Source organism: Cyphomyrmex costatus, unplaced genomic scaffold (assembly GCF_001594065.2).
Source record: "Cyphomyrmex costatus isolate MS0001 unplaced genomic scaffold, Ccosl1.0 scaffold112, whole genome shotgun sequence".
NCBI classification, from domain to species: domain Eukaryota; kingdom Metazoa; phylum Arthropoda; class Insecta; order Hymenoptera; family Formicidae; genus Cyphomyrmex; species Cyphomyrmex costatus.
This window is the reverse complement of record NW_017275086.1, coordinates 2,644,465-2,664,408: the sequence shown is the minus strand read 5'-3', so window position 1 is coordinate 2,664,408 and position 19,944 is coordinate 2,644,465. Positions and strand designations below refer to the sequence as shown.

Genomic DNA, 19,944 nt, shown 5'->3' with positions numbered 1-19,944 from the left:
ATTTTACCGAATGTCCATAATCAAATACTAACAGATATGTACTTGTATGTCGTAGGCAGCTATTCATAGTCGTACGATCTTTATATTTAAAACCGTTTCAAATTTATTTTAAGATGTTATAAATCAGTCATATAGGTATTAAACAAATTACTTAAAACCATTTTAAGATAAAAACGTATTCTCACAGAAATCCACTACTGATCAATTTATTACTCAAAGATAGTACTTGCAGTGTCTGTCAAAAGTTTGCGGCCAATATAATGTTATTATATTGCTCAGGTAAAGAACATATAGGGAAGATCAGAGCACCATGTAGATCACAAAAATTCAAACAGTAAAAAATACACCAAAATTTGTGATGTCAATACAATATTTGCGATGATCAATACAATATTTTCAAAGTAGATCACTGCCATGTAGATACATATTATAGTATGGGCAACTAAATAACAATCATATGTTACCAATTGCACCAATCTAAACATTCTGGATTTCTCTAAACAGTCAATGACCCATGATATCCCGTGATCCATCGTGCCGCGATCTTTCCTATAAATAAAAATCAAGAGAAGAGAGAGAGAGAGAGAGAGAGAGAGAGTATACAAGTACTTAATTTAATATATTCTAGAGTATTTAAAATATTGTATTGTATTTTTAAGTTTACTATATTTTGACAGTTACTATATTTGGACTTAAAGCACTGAACAATGCTTTTAATACTTAAAATAATTAATTATTATCTTTCAGTATTACAGTTGCCAATGTTAAAATAACATTAGATTTATATAAAGAGATTATGGAGGAGAATATACTAGTCTTTACTTTTTTTCTCTAAAAGAAAGTTATGAAAAAAAATTATCACAAAAATACGTATGTGGTAACTCGCATTTTTGGAAGAAATGTTTCTTTCTGCAAATCGAGAGCAGGCTCCACACAGCATGTGCATGTAACGCAATGCGTAATCGGTATTCAACAGACGCTTACCGCCCGATCCAATTCTATCTTGGAGTCATAAATTCCTTGGCGAGGCTCGTAAAGACGCGCTTGAGTAGAATCGTCATGATATATCGGGTACTCCCCGCAAAAGACCGCAACGAGTTAAGATAGCGCAAGCCCCGCTAACATTATGCTCGCTATAATCGAGACATATAAAACTTTCGAGACTCTAAGAATATGCAAGATTCGTAAAAGGATGAAAAATAGAGGCAGTATTCTTTCTCTCAGTTAAACTTTTCTTTTCTTATAAGTAAATTCAATTGACCGATTTCTGAATGATAAAATTACGATTTTTCTAAGTGACAAAAATAATCAGATTATCAATAAGTAAGACACACACACACACACGCTAAAATAATTTATTTTTTAAAATCACATTTTTAACAGAAATATTTCGCGAATGTTATTCGTAATTATTTTTTTCTACACTATCTAATTTTCTTTAATAACAAGAATATAATTCTTCACTTTAACGTCTTTTTGTCTAACGCGACATATGTAATGACAAAAACAGAATATCGAATATTCGAGAAAACCAAGCTTTCTGTAGTAGTAGACTGAAAGAGCCGAGTTCTACGGTTTCATTACGAGGAATAAGAAATAGCTGGTCAGCCAAAATGTGGAAACCAAATGAAGAACAATCTTTAAAATCAACATCAATCTGACAAATTCTATCTAAATTCTACGAGTCTGAATCGGAAATATTACTGAAGTAAGGAATATTAAATGGGAAATATGATAATCCAGAAATCGCTGAGCGACCAAATTTAATTCACTGTATAATTGAACAAAATCAGCAAATTAGCAAAACGATGAATATTAAAAGAACACGATTAATTATAATTATACCTTTATCGGAAAAGAACTGTTATCATCTTTCAACATATTTTTAGTGTAATGCTTCAATGTATTATGCGAATATAAGTGGAGCAATATTATTTCTCGAACAAAAATATAATTAAGAATATCGCGCGCTAATTTATTTCATATTTATTTCAATCTACTTCATTTGATTTACTTCGTAATTATTTTTACTCCAAAAATGGGGAAAATTATCGAATCCAATAAAGGTACTACTGATCGCCAACGGCGAACATTTGTCGTAGCAGGTTGCAGCTTCATTTCCTGGTCCAGTTTCTCGTTCTCTCTCACCTTTCCACCAACATCTCATGCCTCTTTTACTTTACCGTAGAAGAGAAACCTTATGTCTGCACGATAGTCTTTCGAGTAGACTGAATCAGATTGGGTCAGATCAGGTTCACGTCTCCCGCCTTTAAAACAAAAGGCATCCTGGGAAAATTTCTTCCCGACTGAACGGTTCACTATCTGCTTCCATCTCCGTACAATTCTTCCTAACGGTTTTTAGTAGTATAATACAATGTGCACGTGCGTCTAATCCAATAGCAAATGCGCAGCATTTTCTATCACTTCCTAATTCCATCATTTCAACGCTGATATTCTTGGTCAGAGAATCTTTCTCATTAAATGAATTGTCAAACAAAAGGAATAATTACATAATGTATAAGGCCTGAAATTTTTATTTATTATATAATTTTTAATATTAATTATGATCTATATCCGTTTTATATTTCCAACTAACTGTTGACATTGTTTTTATAATTTATACTAAAGATGGTCCATAGAATTTCGAAACGTTTGTTTTTGTATGTATTTAGAATATTTATTCTACAAATTTTCATATTAATATGATTCATAGCACATTATTGCTTTTATTAGAGATTATTTAATTATGAAGTCAAAAAGAAGAAATATTTGGGGAAGTGCTTATTTCGAGATTCTTATAATTTTAATACGCAATCTCTTTTATATATCATCATTTTTAGCACGTATATAATCTCTTTTATGTCAAGCCTTCCATGCTACAGCGTTAATCAAACGACGCCGCGCAGTTTTATGTGTCGCAAGTCGGTTTAATTTAACGTTACCGGCTGACTCGCTCGTCTGTTTCTCCTTCTCTCAGTCGAGACGCGGCTCGAAACGTGGAGGGGTCTCGCCGCGTCTCGCGCACCGAGGAAGATCGAATTTGCGAAATGGCTGTGTATGAGGGCTGAATACCTGACGAGGTAATTCGCGAGGGCACCAGCGCACGGGTGCGGGAACGACGTAATGTCCCGTGGAAAGTAGAAAGGAAAAGCTCGTAAAGGGAGCGAAATTCAAAGTAAATTTTCCAAAGTAGGTGGCAGTGCATTACGGCAACGCCGCCAATTGACTTTGTTAGGCAGAATAGTTGTCGTCAGACATGCACAACAGACGCTCGTTTTTTCAACGAGCTTCTCGATTCTTCCCACGAATCTACTTTGAATCTGAGAGAAAAAAAAAATGGTCATAATTATCATAATTTAATCATAATTTATTTTTGGTATTAATTATATTTTTTTCACAGAACTATGAAAGTATAATTTATACCAAATGTTTGTCTTTTTCAACAGTTATAATTTTTATCATCCCAAAATAATATTTGACTTTGTTTAACGTTGAAAATGGTCGAAATATCTATTCGTTGTTTATTATAATCGTTATATAAATTCTAGCATTAATCTTGACTCGTAATCTATTATTATTTCATAAAATAAAATAATAATGATTATAAATTATCATTACTAACACAATTGTAGAGTAATAATTAAAAATAGAGTTTTTCTGATCACAATTATCCTATCATGCAATTATAGTCACAAATAGTGAACTTTCTCTCAGCGTAATGTCGGTGAAAAATGCGAGTGAGAAACAGTACGTCTAAATCCGCGAAATACAGTCTCGTTTATCGCACATAATAAAATTCGTTTAAAACTCACGGAAGAACTACTTACAGATTCTAAATTTTTAATACCGCACATTTTTATGATAAAGTTAAATAAAATTTCTTTTAAAGTATAAAATCTAAGGATTACTCAAGGGAGGGGGGAGGGGGAGAAGGCCCTACTATCCATCTCTTGAATCTTAACTTACGAAAACTAAACTTTTTCATTTGCAATGTTAAATATCTTTTCTGATTACACAACTTTCATCAAATCTTCATCAAGCTAAAATCGATTCCGCATATTACGCAGTTGCGATAAATGTGGAACAGGCTTTACATAAAGTCCACGGAATCGAGCAAAATCATATTACATTCAGACTTCAATTTTACCCGCCGCACATTAAATCTCGCATATATACGTTCGACTGAACATCGTTGCCCTTAATTGCAGGATTTAATCAACACGTGGACTTTTCTTTATCGCGAATTGTCAAATCGCGTTTGAGTAGGACAAAGGCGCGGTGGTATCGAGAAGTACGAAGTGAAGTCGCAGGGAAGAAAGAGAGAGGAAGGAAAAGAAGACGAGAGAAAGAGAGAGAGAGAGAGAGGTTTGCGAAAAGAAAAAGCACGGAGAAGAGGCGGATCGCGCGGTTTTCATCTGCGAAAATTAAGGCAGAATCTGCCGGTAGTAAGAAAGTCCGTGCTAATTAAGGCTGTTTCTTCAGAGATTCCCCTTTCGCGGCCAACCCCCTCGGCCTCGGCTTTTAAATAAATTATACCGAGTTAAAAGCCTCTTCGCACTTCCTCAGATAATCCGCGGGGCCGTTTCGCTCACCAAAGTTATACCCGCGGGAGAAATCTCGCGCTCCTGTGGAAAAGGACGGGCGTTCTCTTTCCTAGCTTATAAGAGTATGAGCTGCGGAGCCATAATGCGCCGAGTGATCTAACGCGGGAATACTTTCTGCTGCAATTATGTTATAAAGCAAACAAGAATGCTCATCCCCGGCTATTCTCATCGCACGGTTCTTTACAAAAATGCGATTAGCCCGCCGAGCCAAATTCAATTATCTCCACAGCGTGGCGATCAGCGATGCTTACGCTAATCTCTTTTTGCTCGATAAATCGCTACCCATAAACGGATTTATTGGAAATGATTACCCGATAATATCCGCGCACGCGCATCCAGGATACATTTCTACGCGAAAAGAACGATTTTACTGAATGTCTTAAAATTTAGTAGATATAGGAATAATTTTGTTGGATTACCGAAATAATTACGTAGAAAATACAAACATAGTAATGCTGCAACAAATTTTAATTCTAATAACCAGTTTGAGCGCCGTACATAATTATTTTTAGATCTATTTCTAATTAAATAAAAATTAGGTCCCGACGAAATGAATTAGTTTTTAGACATAATGTAACTTATGATGTGGTGAACAAAAATGTCACTGACACAAGGTTCCGTAATAGATAATAGATAGTTTTCCAACTACAGTGTATCAAAGACATAAAATTTATACAATTTTCATTATAATTAGTACGACGTTTACTAATTCTATGATAAATTGAGCTCCAGTAAAATAAGTTAGTTAAATCACATCATATATGATATGGAAATTATATTACAAAATCGTAAGGACGTCATTATGATCTTATTTGTCATTTATAGGCTCAATTTTAAAGTATGACGTTATAATGGTAGTCTCACGATATCTTTATTATGACTATATTCTACTTGAGATAGTGAATAAAATATATTATAGACACAAGACTTAAAACAAGGGATATTTTTTGAGCTATGGTGTGTCAAAACTGTAAAACTTGTGTAATTTTCCAAATATAATTAGAACGGGATTCTTACATACTTCTGCAAAAAAAAATCCGTTCTTTCCATGTAAAAGATAAAATTTGATACCTTATTGAGAAAACTATTGTGTATAAAATATACGGTAAAAATGACAATTATAAAATATCAATGTAGACGAAAATCCTACAGTTTAAGAAGCATTAGTTAGAAATAGTTGTAAACATCTCGGTCGGTTTTTCAGGATTTCGAATTCTTCATCTTTTGTAGGTAAGGTGTTGTCAAACGACAGCGAGTCATCGTTAACGCCATTGTTCTCACGGTACTTCCGACGCGATAAGAACGTCCCGAAGCGCTTTCGAGTTAAGTAGATGTTTCTTGGTACGTCGGGTGCATTTTTAAATAATTCGATGCAAAGCAGCCGAGAAAAGGCCGCGAATTCCCTTCCGAGAGGTCCCGTGAATGACGGGGAGGAGGTGCACGGGGTACGGGGAAAGAACGAATGGAATTTCCGTGGGATTCACTCCTCTTCGCGGCAGACGTGGCTGGAAAGCGCGAGCGATTCGAAGCGACTTTTACAACTTAATTTTTGCGTATTTGCGAGCTGCGACGACGGCGGGTTGCTGGCTTTTGCAGGAGAAAAGTAAATTTTCCGACACGTTTGCTCGCGCACATGGCGCCGGGTTCGTAAGCAGCAACGTGTCGCCGCTGCGGATTTGCGACAGAATTTTATTAATTTGCTACTCGCCAATTTTATGTTTTACGAAGAAAAATGAAAATAAGTTTAACGAGTTTATTAAATTAGTTTATTGACTATTCAATAAAAGCATCTAAAATTGAAGAAGCGATCAATAATACGAGTAATATTCCTCAGAAGATAATTTTAATTTGACCAAAAAATTCAATTCCCGAAGAGAAAAAATGCCCAACGTTTCATATCAGAAATGCTTATGCTTTATCGATACATGAATAAGCAATATCATTTCTTTTCTTTTATAACTTATTACGTTTATTCCGAGCTTACGCTTTCCAAGATATTATATTACACCTTCTTCCTATTTTATCTAAATGTAGAAAGGTTTCTATGAGCTGACTATCAAGTAGTGAAGATAAATACTATGTCCGACCATAAGATATCACTCGATAGGTATACCGTAGTAAATCTTACAAATCAACATCTCTTGTTATAAATTATAAATTTATATTTTATTATATAGCAATATAAAATGTAACATAAAAAGAACAAAAATCAAACTTTGTTTAAAAATATGATCAAACACATAATTTGTTAAGATATTATCCAAGCAGAACAACAGGTTACGTTGTTTAGACGTTAAAATAAGTCGTAATTGATCAAAAAATGACTTTTAATAATCATTTTAATGCCATGGTAACTTTATGTTCTGCTTGGGTATATTCCGATTAAGAATATATACCTATGAATAGCTTGTACGTAATAATCTGAGCGGTCAACAAATTGCTGACTAATTTGTCTTTCATGTCAATTCTACAATAAATCCCACAAATTGCGAATCAGATTGCTTATATAAGTTACTATATAAGACGGTGCGGTTCCGAATGGGAGCTGACTATCAAGTAGCAGGGATGGATGCCAGGGCGGACGGTATTAACCACTCCACCTATTGGTATTGGCACGTACACGCGGAGAAAATATTGCCAAGTCGAGAATTCGCGAATAAATCTAAATAACCTTCGTATCGGGATACCGCAGTCTTTCGTATCTCTCTATTCCGCGTATTTATTAAAAACAGCAATGCTGGAATGATTTTTCTCATTCTAACAGATATATGTCATAGTTTATTTTTTATCACCGAATAAAAAGGAGCTCGGAAGACTTTTATTTATACTTTATTCTTCAACAATTAAATATCTGAATATAAAACACTGGATAGATTTTTTTATACATATTACGTAAAACCGTATAGAAAACTTGAAAGGAGTAATAAACACGGTAATGCAAGAATCGTTATTTATATAAAGATTAATAGAATTATTAGAAATCTGAGATATTGAATATTTCGATTTACAAATATATTTCATAAGAAAAACTCTCTTATCTGCAATTCATGAAAAATTATATTAATTTTTACTTCGCGAAATATTTTATTTAACTATCAAATGCGAACAATTGTTGCGCACTCTTAAAATAGGTAACATAATTTGTTTATGGTATCACTCATTATTTAGCAACATAAATTTGCAGATAAAAATACGTAAATAATAAAAATTCAGTCTATCGTATTTAAACATAATGTGCAATTTTTGCAGAATAGAAAACTACAAAATTGCCAAGATGCACTTTCCTCCTAATTGCACAATTTAATTATTTTTTATTCACATATTACCTTTCATTTCTCTATATGCACCGAACAGGATCGAAGCAATGCATATGAATACTTCGCCGGGCAAACCGCAGAGAGTAGCGACACAAAAAAAAAAAACGAATAATTCCGGAAATAAGAGTCCGTTTTATCTACGCCCGTTGCGTTTCGTCAATCCAGATCCAGTATTTCTCCGGACGTGAAACTATCCCCGCGATCATCCTTCTGACTTCTATCAATGTGACCGTCGGGCGACAAATCTTTACCGGCAGGGCGATTACCGAAATTCAGAAAATCCGAACAGGGGCTGCCAGCCTGCATAGGTTCGAAAAAGGTTCTCTTTATCGTCGCTCCTATAATAATTATTTTCGAAAGTGTTTACTTGAAGTAAAAAGTTGTCCGCGTCATTCTCTATCGGCGGCTGCCGGTGCAATCGTCTAGGCGACAGGGTCGTACACTGCTGCAAAACATTGTCGCAGAGATCCAATGTGTTTTCCTACAATCAAATAGTAAATATTTTATTAAATAATTAGAATGTCTCAATCACTTAATCTTTGTTAATAAAACCGCTATTTATTTCGTTGTCAATTATAATAGGCAAACACATATATTATAACGCTTATAAATTAAAGAATACATTTTTATTACTTTATTTTTTACGAAATAATTCAAAAAAAGAATTATGATTTTACTTACAAATTTAGCTTTGTTATCGATAACTTTAATGATGTCACCTTCCTCAGTCGTAGTAATAATTCCAGTGCCGAGTTTTTTACCCAGTATTTTTACCTCCTTTTTACTTCCTTCCGATACATCGACGATATTAGGTACGCAAGTACTTTGCATGGAAGTATTCTTGAGGAATTGTTCGTAAGGGCTGAGGAATCTAGTATCTTGATAATGCGGAGTCATAAACTCGTGATTGTGATTTTTCGGTCCCAAGATCTTTACTTCGTTTAAACCAGGATATATCTTCGGGGGTGGTAAACAAAACTTGTCACTGAAAGACTATAAAATTCATCGTATAAATATAGACCGTATTCTCAATAAACGTTGCTCGCAGACAATGTTTAAATAACTGTACCTTCATGCACTGACTTCCAGAGTCAAGCATCTTCATGTCTGATTGACCAAAGGACATTAAGCCGGTATCGCAGTCGTCGTCGAAGACCGACGTCAATTTCATCTTCGAATCGTATTCTGAATGATGATCTTCCATGGGGGAAATACCAAGAATGTTTAGGTCTTCTGCGAAGCTCTGATTGCTCTTTAGGTACGGTAATGTCTCGCTCAACAACGACAATGGCGTATGGTTCTTCATGAACAGAGATGATAACGAGGATTGCGAGCTGGTAGATAGATTCGAGGGATGGCCCAAGATGCTCGTTAGATCTTGCTGGCCCGATGTCACGGTCATTACTGAGATCAATAGCATTAACAAAAGTTTTAAATATATGAGATAGTTTCAAAACCTAATTTTCTAACGTCGTAGCGACACTATAAATTTGCATAATTTGTTCTTTTTTACATCAACCCGGATTTGTTAATGCAAATTTTTTTATATCTTATATTGTAAATGTTTTATAGGTATTGTATTATATATTATATTTTCTGTATAAAAAATCTAAAAAAATTCTTATATATAAATTTCATACTTATAAAAGCTAACATTTTTACTGTCATAAAAATCGAATGACATTTTACATACTTATTTTTTACAAATCTAAATCTATAAAAATTCGCAATCAAAATGTCGTGTCTTCCAAAGCTAACTTGACCAACGGAAAGTTAAATTATAAAAGTACTGCTCAAACTGACTTGTATTTGAGAAAAAGTGCAACGATCTCAAACACCTAAAGGATTTCTGTAAATTGTGACATTACCACATCGATTCACCTACCATCGTCGTGCCCGGCAAGAGCGCCATCGCCATCGATAGGCAGCGATTTGGAACCCAGCAAAAGATCGTCGATTTTGGTGTGGGAGAGAAATGACATGCCATCCGCGAAACGATTATCGAGGCTTTTACTATCGAGAATTCTAATATCTTTATCCTCAAGAACTTCAATGCCGCCCATTGACATGCCACTGGACTTTTGGCCGGATTCCAGCACCATGATCTGATTATCGTTGTCGCCGATGATGACATCACTATTATTGCGTATATTCACGAGATTGATGGCATCCGCCTGTTCACTGTCAAGAATCGTTACGTCGTGGGAATTCTGCGCCATTAAGTCGCGAGCCTCGCTGTTCGTCATAACCTGCAGCCATAATGCGTGCGTGTAAGGGCATTGAACTGTTTAAAGCTTCGTCATGATCAAAATAATTTATTACGGTAAGGCAAACTGTGTAACATACACATACCATAGAAAAAAATAACCAGTAAATCCTATTGTTATAAAAAAATCATACAAATCGCAATTACAAATCGTAATCATCCTTATATAGAGATGAATCCAAGATATTATATGCAAAATAAGATAGGTTTAAACCGAGGATTTAAACAGAGATGGATTCTTAAGATTTTAAATATATATAGGATTTGTCTATCAATTTAAATTTTTTGCCAATAAAATCAATTAGCTTTCCGAAGTTACTCCACGGAATTGCGATGGAAATTAGAATTTAATTAAAACTCTTGCAATATTTGGAGTCTATCGATATAGTGGCTAAAATTAATTGGGTTTCTACGGCTAATTTGAAGAAGCGCCAAAGATAAATTCCAGCTATATATTCCTATGAGAACGTTACACAGCACGTTTCACAAATGCGGCAGCGAAGCAGTTCTCTAAATAGAGAACTCTATGTAAAGGAATGAAGGCGCCTGACGTGAATACTCCGAATGTGTCGCGTATACTGTAAGTCGAAAAGTCGATCGAAAAGATGTCGACGGCGTAATGCCGGTTCTGCGTAAAGAAGAGTACGCCGTCTTTTCAAAGATAAAGATGTCGAAAGACGTTATAGCTTAAGATTCGTCTCTTACATTAAACTCCCGCCACATCATCAGTTGTTTTCATCTTGATTTTATTCATTTATTTATCATAGTAATCAGGCTTGAAGTACAGTTATCACATAGAATATTCCATCATAACTCTGCCGGTTTACTCAGATCTATTTAACCCAAAATGTTATTCTCTTTTACTATGTATATTTTATTTAAACTTTTTTCTTTGGTATTCAATGACTTTCATTAAGATCTATTTTTACGTGAAAATTATTTATTTTTTAAAGCTTTTTAATTATATTTATTCAAACGATATGATCGTACAGTAAATTTGTGTTACCAACAGGGTTAAATCTTTTGGAGCCCGCGAAAATATATCACAGAAATAATTTAATTAGGGAAAGTTATTTTAAGTTCCAACAAGAGATTCAACAATCATTCTGTTCCCCAAACGTAACTATTAACGGACGTGCTGTTACGAGCACGTTAACACAGCTTCATACGTTGAATGTGGTAATCGTTTCTACATTACCTCGTAACGACCGTCCTCCGTGGCGCGAACAAACTGTATTCCACCTTGCGCTGCCAGTTCCAGTAACTCGTTACACTCGTCTATCGACGTAGTTGAGTTCAGGTCATTTTGCCGGTCCGGTTCGTTGCGATTGAACACGGAAGGAGAGAACTGTGAGTCCAATGCTGTCACCAGATCATCTGACGACGACAGATTAAAGAGAGGAGCGCATCTCCTTCTTCCTCGTCTCGTCTTGCAAGATTGACGAGAGAGCTTACCTTGCTCCTGTTCCGCACCGGGAGGTTCAACGATAAAGGTAGATCTGCCATCAGGTTCGATATTCTGCATCACAGTAGCAACCACTGGTACTTTTACCTGAACAGCTTTATTACCATCAGCATCTGAAGTCTCGGTAGGATTCAAAGTTATTTTTTCTGCTATTCGTAAATCGTCGGCAGTCGCAGGTGTAAGTATCTGTGGTAAATTATGTGCAACTGTCAAGTATAACTAAACACGTCAATAATTAAATATTATTAAATCATTATTATATTATAATTATTTATTATAAGTTATTAATGTTAGTAGATATTAAGGTTAATTAATACACCCACAGGAATTATTGTTTGAAACGGATCCCATTGTAACAGATTGAACTTCAGAGGAGCTATCAAAATTATCTATAGTGAAATAATTGAAACAAATATATACTTGTTGTAATATCGGACATACAAATTTTTAAGTTTCTTGTAAAGTCCCAATCTTCATCAAGTATAAAATAAGCTATATTAAGAAATTAAAAAATTTTAATTAACTTCACTATAAGTAATGTGGATATTTTCCAATTATATATATACGTAGATTAATTTATTTCATTTCTAATACATAAGTAATATTAGATATTAATTGTATTATGTTGTCATATATTAAACTTCCCAGACAACATGCATAAAAAATGCCATAAAAACATCAAAGACAGGTTTTTTTGAAACATAAATGTCTAAAAGACATCACAAAGAGATTTTCTAGACAATGCGCATTGTGTGTGTTTAGAAAATAGGTTTTTTAAATAATAGGAATAATTTTCATGCTCACCTATCTTTCTTTCGCTAAAAAGCTAAATTTCCAAAATGAGATTTAATTATGTTGGCAATTAAAGATTTAATTATATTACAAGTATATACTTACATGCTTATTATTCGCAGTGGACGAAATTTTAACGAGTACTGGTATACCTTTCGCGGGTTTGTAAAGGGCAAAAGGAGTTTGACCCTGGAGCAATGCCATTTCCATCGCTTTCGTATCGATTTTGTTTATCACGATGCTGTCCGTCAAATCCGACTTTCACGTAAAATAGAATTTCAAAACTTAATTACACAATCCGTAATTCGATGTATTCATCGTAAATCAAATATATACTAACCGAGCCGAAATAATCTTTCTCTTTGCTCTCACTTGGTTGACGCCGATCACCATTATACAACTGAATGATCCTAACGTTCTTACTGAAAATGTATAATCACACATCGCATGTTGAGATATCTATAATTAAATCGATTTTACACATGAAATAATAATTAAATATATAAGCGCTTTGATCGCCCATCTAGTCTCTGCGAAAAAGAAATTAATTCAGAGAGATATCTCTTACAAGATTAACCTGTAAAATCATAAATGATTATTTTTAATTCGTCTATATTTAATCTTTCCTTTTTATATTCAACAAAAGTATCAACCGATAATAGAGAGATCGATTTTTTTAATTAAATGAGTTTGGAATTCTGTTCGCATTCTGTGGATATTCATTCAAAATAGCGGACAAATTCCAATAATTTTTTCAGATCATTTATACGTTTATTACGCCAATGGTTATGCATTTTACTACGCGGTTTATGTCACAGCTCCTTTCTCACGTACCTTTTCCCAGCATTGGGTTCGTTCACGGCGGACTGCGCATTGTTCGTGCTTCGATACTTAATACCATGCTTGTACTCCTCGTGCGAACGCAAGGCGAACCGTCGCGGGAATTCCTTTCCGCAGACTCCGCACGAATACTGCATTTTGTCAATGTGTGCATGCGCTTTCACCTTGTGACAGACCAAATTCGACATTTGATTGAAGCCCTTACCGCATAACTCGCACTTGTACGGCCGCTCATTCGTGTGCGTGAACACATGGTTTCGCAAATTGCCTGAAAAACGTTAATTGCTGGATTTTTCGATGGCTATATACTTTGTGCGCATCAAGTAACATGAAAAATATATAACAAAATCACTGACATAAATAAATTTAAAGAAAAAAGAAAATTTAACGACATTTGAAAATTCTTTCCGATTAATTGCCAAAAAAAATTGATGATATAAAATACAAATAATGGACCTTTGCATAATTTATATTCATATATATTATACCTTTCTGATGAAATCCTTTACCGCACACGTGACATTTGTGCGGTTTGTGTTCCGAGTGTGTTTTTCGATGAGAGATTAACGTAGATACTCTATGAAATACATATTATTATAAAATCAAGTGTAAGTCAATACATTTAAGAAATCATATTGTCTGTTGTCGTTCAAATGTAAAACTTAAGTTACTAGAAATGATTTCCGACCTGTTAAATGTTTTCTTGCAAAATTCGCACACATAGGGCCTGGCATCGCTGTGTATAGCTTTATGCTGACTCAATGTTGACAACTGTCGGAAAGCCTTGCCGCAAGCCTCGCATTTAAAGTTTCTCTCATCGGTATGAGTCGGCAAATGTCTCATCAGAGTGTACTGATGGCGAAACTCTTTTGAACCTGATTCGAATATTAAGCGTAAAAGTTTCTTATAACGAATAGAAGTTGTCGGGCCTCTATCGACATTAAAAAGTAATTACTCGCTACACTACGAAATCGAGTGAGAAATCTAAATCACATTTTTTTACGAAAAAAATATTTATCTTTTTATTTTTAATTCTATTTCTTTTTTTGTGTAATTTTGTTCATTAATTATCAGCGAATGTGAGGGAATGTAAGAATTACAATTATTCATATAAAATATTCTTTATTAATTAAATTTTTTAATATTTTTTTATTAATTAAAAGGTTTAGATATTGTTACGATAAAGAAGCGTTACGTACAAATACCGCATTCCCAAATCTTGAGCGTCTTTCCATCACGTTTCAAATATTTTACAAAATGCAGCCTGGATCGTGGATCATCCTTGTCGATAAGCCGGGTCGTCGGAGGCAAAGGTCCTTCGGCAACAGGATGTGAATATACGACTACATTCTTGTCCGGTGCGTTAACACTTTGCTCGAAAATCTGAAAAGAAGTTGCTTAAATAAAAATACCGAAAGTAAAAAAATTTTTTTTTAATTCACAAAATATATTGCAAAGTTAAATCGTGCAGTAAGAGAAAAATATTTAATGTTTGTAATTATAATTGCATATCAAAATAATTATGATCAAAAGCTCTAATCTTAATTATTATTAAAATCCTATAATGTTGGTAATAGTTATTATTATATTTATTCTATATACTAAAAAATATATAATTGATATCAAAAATGTGAAATTCATACATCCAACAGCTTGGTGCAATTTCAAGAATTGCATTATGCTGTGTAAAAATAGTTTTCTAGAATACTCCCGCAATTATGCATCGCGATGTAGATAGGCAAATACCTAGAGCATAAAACTGATAGAAATGAGCGTATGCAAATGGCATTCTTCAAAGTAAGAAGAAAGAGAGCAAACTAGATAAACGGAGCGACGTCCGTCAGGTGAAATATTTCATATAAACTGCTGCCGCGTAACGATATGCACTCACTCTTGGCAAACAACTTGCCGCACTAATAGTTCGACAAATATTTAAGATACCTTACTTTGGCACTTACTTTGTACCTTAACGCATCCTTGCCCACGAGTTTTGTGATGGTACTGTCGATATTGATCACTTCGGAATCTATACTAGTATTCACTCCGAGATCCACGCACTCCTCCTTGAAAGTGGTTTCACTCGGTTGTAAATCACTCTCAGTTTTGATAAAACTATTGTAGCGATTGATTACTTGGCTCAATTGATGATTGGCAACGGATCCTAATCCCGAAACATCCGGTACATCACTGTTCTTCGATTCTGGGTCTGAATCTTCTTTCACGTAAACCTCGTAAACACTGCATTTGGTTGCCGTATTTATTTCATAAATTAACAGGATTAATGAACAGAATTACAACAAATATACCGCATATTTCCTCTACAACTACAACACATTAATTATAAGACTTTTTATATGTATAAATTGAGTAAACTCCAACTCACAGTAACATTATGCATTAATGCTATAATTTCCTATTCAGCAATGTAACTTATGTATAGCGTGTGTTATATTACATTTATATTCTTGAATGGGAAATTATAATATTAAATGTTAGAGAGAGGAGGAGTTTGCATTATATTTACTGAGAAAATTCACCTAAGGAAAATTGAATATCGTTAGTCTTTTATTAGATATTACAACGGAATTACAACAAATAAACTATATATATCATACGTTTCTCTATTACAACAGATTAATTCTAAAACTTTTATATGTATTAAAATTTACCTTAAAAAACTGAGAATCGCTAGCTCATTATTATAATTAAAAAAAAGTATTTTTTTACATAAAACAATTCAATGATATTATATTTTTCTTCATATTACCAATATTCGAAGAAAGTAATTCGCATCGTACTTATGCTGACTATTTACGCGTTGCGAGCTCACCTGATAACTTCGTCCGGAATGGGACGAGGGAATTGCACCTGCGGATCGTCGTACTGAGTTTCCCCTAAGAAGTTGAAAAGCACATTCCGTAAAGAAATTGTTGTTTTGTCTTAAAAATAATTACGACGGTACGTTGTGCTGTGCAGATACTTCGTATCGTGAGCAGCATATTTGATATTTCGAAGAAACTTTGTTTATTTCCTAAACATGTACTTTATTATTTTATACACAGTCGAATGCTTTATCAAAAGCGTAATTTTCGCAACATTTTTAAGGCTGATTTCCATTTTTTTTTAAAAATCTCTAATTTAGCATCTATCTCAAATTTGTTATATATTATCATTGTGATATTTAAACATTGTAATAATCAAATGTAACATTATTTTTATTATGTAGCAATAGAATTGTAATCATAAAATCTACAATTCGACATACACACACAAAGCCGAACAAAAATACTACAAAATGATTTTTCATTCTTAATATGTCTATCCACAATGTCGATGTTTTCTTGCTCGAGAAAAAGAAATACGTTGATATTATTGTTTGTAGAAGAATTAATCGGAAACCTTCCGCTTTTGTTATTGCTCTAAAATTCCTCGTGAAAAGGAAAGACTCGTCGTTTGTACGGTAACATAACCGTCTAATCAGCGGACAGCATCTCACGCGAGATAATGCGATATAGTCTTATCGATATAGACAACGCGTATGCGACTCATCTTATGTACGTAGACAGGAATATTACATCGTGTAAACATCTGTCTCGAAGTTTCATCGTGTTCATAAATTATGCATCAAGGTTCACATGTACTCCATCGACACTCATTTCATGTGTAATGGGCTTTCTACAATAAGCCATTACCTAAGCCTTTAAATTTTAAGCCGTAAGAAACTGATCAATCATAAACGATTATTCTTCACACATTCGACCGTGAATCAATTTCTTACAGCTTAAAGACTTAAAGTTTAAATAATGATTTATTGTAGACAATCCATTATATTTTGTATTAGCAGATATTAATGGAGAAATGTACAGTTATCTGCAGTGTCATTGTCAAGTTAGAATATAAAATAATTGCGTAATGTAAAATTTAATCGAAATATCAAAATTATATCAAAACTTATCTACATCTCTAAAAATATTAGATCAAGATCTAACCTCGAGTGTAGTGATACTCCTCTATTTATATATTTAACTGTCTGTACAATCGAGATCTTTTTTGGTACAAGTGAAATTTCACTCTCAAATATCTCCAAAATAAAGGAGTCGGATTCCTCGTATTGCTAAATTATATATTTTTAAACAAATTTCGATTTGTCCTCATTTTTGTTCAAATTTTAGTTTTTAGATAGTTTTAACATTTAAATTAAAAATTTATTTAGTAATGTGTAACAGAGATGTTAAAAAGTAATGATTTTTTCAAAGCATGGAATAGTAAAACAATTTTAGTTGAAAAGTTCCAAGTTGCAGGTGGAGGGTTAAATATGATATTTTAGCATTTAAATTAAAATAAATTACCTGGTAATGTAATAGAAAGATTGAAAAATAATCCTGAATTTTTGTTTGAAAGCATAGAAAGTAAACAAATTTGAGTTGAATAAAAAAAAGTCAGATTGCAGGATTGAACATTAATTGCAAAAATATCCATGTTAATTAAAAAGCTGAAACAAAGAGAACATAATCTAAACATAATTAAACTGCAATACTTGTGGATAAAATATATTTCTATTATTTGCATTATATGTATGGGTATATATAAATACATACATTTTTTTTTCTATCATATTTAATTAATCGATTTACTAGAGCTTTATATTATATTATTTATTAATTACTGGCATAACTTTTTGCTATTCTATTTCAGGAAATTTTATTCCGAAATGTTTCCGCCGTTCTGTAATTACCAGGCACCGTCGCATATACTCCAACAGAAAAATGTAGTCAAAAAGAAGCGTACTATGAACGTCATCCTGCAGAAAGCATCGCCGACTTGGAGGATCCACAAGCCAAGAATTTGAACCGTGAATGAACAATACACAAGGACAGGCATGTTTATAGCGATATTAGCCGTTGTTAACTTTTCCAGTCGTCGAATAAATCGCGAGACACGATTTTTACATGTAACTTTTTACGACACACGTGACCGATCGTCCCCGACGTGTCACGTTGCATCGCGATGAATCGCGATTCGCGGCTCTGTTTCAGCTTGTTTTGTCTGGCGTCAAATAAACGAAAGCCGCCATTATCAGAGCTCATTTTTCATGCGGTGCCGGCGGTGCCCGCTCGGCGGATCCCCGCGGCTTTGTCGGCGAGACGAACCGCGCGAGAACGGTAAGACGGTTATACTTACAGTTGTATCCCTGCATCAAATTGCCGTGCGACATTTTCACATCGATCGTTTGTGAATCGGTTCCCTGGCGCCGACTCCTGCCCCCCTCAATGTCATTCGCATTGACCTCCACCGGATAATTCCCAGGAATCGAGTAAAAGCACGGCTACACGAGCGCCTTCTGACGAAGAATTCGAGTTCTAAGATTCTCGGCAGGAGCGTGTCTCTTTACCATCTGATTTCATCTTGTTCTGTCTCGCAAGCTTCTTACAAAAGGAACTCGTCGAAATGCAGCTCACCGATTCTTTTGCTCTCTCTCACCTTCTGCGGACACGAAGAATTGTGTGATTTAATGCTTCGACAAAAAGGTACATTTTTTTTTAATATAATATATAATCATTTAATATGATAAATATAATAACCTAACTACAACACCTCCTGATTTTTTGTCTACTACTTTAATTCTATAAAAGAATTGTTTAGTCTCCGTTCAGTAAATTCAGAGATTTTTATACGACTATAACGTCAATAATTTGATCATTCCAGCATCCCCTTAATAATAATAAAAAAATCAGATTCCGCTTACTTTTATTTTCGGGAGATTTGGGAGTGAAATTTTGTTTATGTCAAAAAAATATCTGGATTGCAAACAGAGGATATAATAAAAATTAAATATATGTATAATAAACAGAGGATATAATAAAAATTAAATATATGTATAATAAAAGCAATATTAAGTGGACGCAAAGTTAGCTTGAACTAAAAATTATGTAAATTTACAAGAAATATTACAGGCACGAAGAACCGCTTTAAAAAATGCTATACGAATATAACATTTTTTATTCATGTGTATAAATAAAAAGACAAGTCCGCGTGAAATATTCAGATAGAAATTCTAGAACATAATTCGATTATAAAAAACGCGAAAAAAAATACGTGGATTTAATAGAAAGCGTATTGAATTGCTTAATTCTTGTATTTAAGCTAGATTTTTAAGTTTCTTTTAAGTACCGAATTTTTTAATTTCTGCAGTTCCTCGCTTTCTCTTTCTCTCTCGCCGCAGTCAAAGACGAGATATTTGAACGTATAGCATTAATATGCCGGGAAACATCTGTACTCTATTCGATCGGCGACGAACTAACGGAAACCATCCTGGAGACCGAAGAACTACTTCCCCCTGTTTTCGAATTCCGGTCAGGTATGTCGGCAGTGGCGCTTTCCACCTACCGACATGGACTCCAGCCATACTTGCCCGACTCAATTATGACTTGCTACTTCTTGTTAGCCGCTGTTTAAGTTACTCTGGTCTTCCTTCCTGTCTGCCTTTTCCCTGTCTGCGTCCTTATTCGAGTCAGCCAAGCCTGTCAGTCTCTTCTCTCGCGGACGCTGGACACGCAATTTTTTTCATACAGACGTCTTCTGTAGAAAGAATCATCTAAAGTGTGACAGATTGATCTGTTTCAGAAAATTCTAACTTTAAACGAAATATTTGCAGCAAAA

General features: G+C 34.1%; 1 protein-coding gene across 1 annotated transcript; it reads right to left on the bottom strand.

Moving 5' to 3' along the window:
• Positions 1-7,988: 7,988 nt before the first annotated feature.
• On the bottom strand, positions 7,989-16,283 carry LOC108776560 (uncharacterized). The gene is made up of 17 exons (XM_018543220.1): positions 16,265-16,283; positions 16,115-16,178; positions 15,417-15,522; positions 15,243-15,347; positions 14,484-14,667; positions 13,973-14,159; positions 13,773-13,861; positions 13,279-13,552; positions 12,785-12,866; positions 12,550-12,702; positions 11,643-11,838; positions 11,386-11,564; positions 9,807-10,170; positions 8,991-9,325; positions 8,603-8,914; positions 8,289-8,402; positions 7,989-8,221 (listed from the first exon to the last, which is right to left on the bottom strand). Exons 1-17 carry the CDS (start codon positions 16,281-16,283, stop codon positions 8,078-8,080), a joined length of 2,907 nt encoding a protein of 968 aa, XP_018398722.1. The 3' UTR covers positions 7,989-8,077.
• Between the last annotated feature and the right edge of the window lie 3,661 nt (positions 16,284-19,944).

What these genes read in the sequence shown, in the direction of transcription:
- LOC108776560 (XM_018543220.1), bottom strand. An exon ending in TGCAAGAAAACATTTAACAG is followed by an intron (nt 13,862 to 13,972) that starts GTCGGAAATCAT and finishes TGTATTTCATAG; the next exon opens with AGTATCTACGTTAATCTCTC. An exon ending in AGAAAGATTATTTCGGCTCG is followed by an intron (nt 12,703 to 12,784) that starts GTTAGTATATAT and finishes TTTACGTGAAAG; the next exon opens with TCGGATTTGACGGACAGCAT.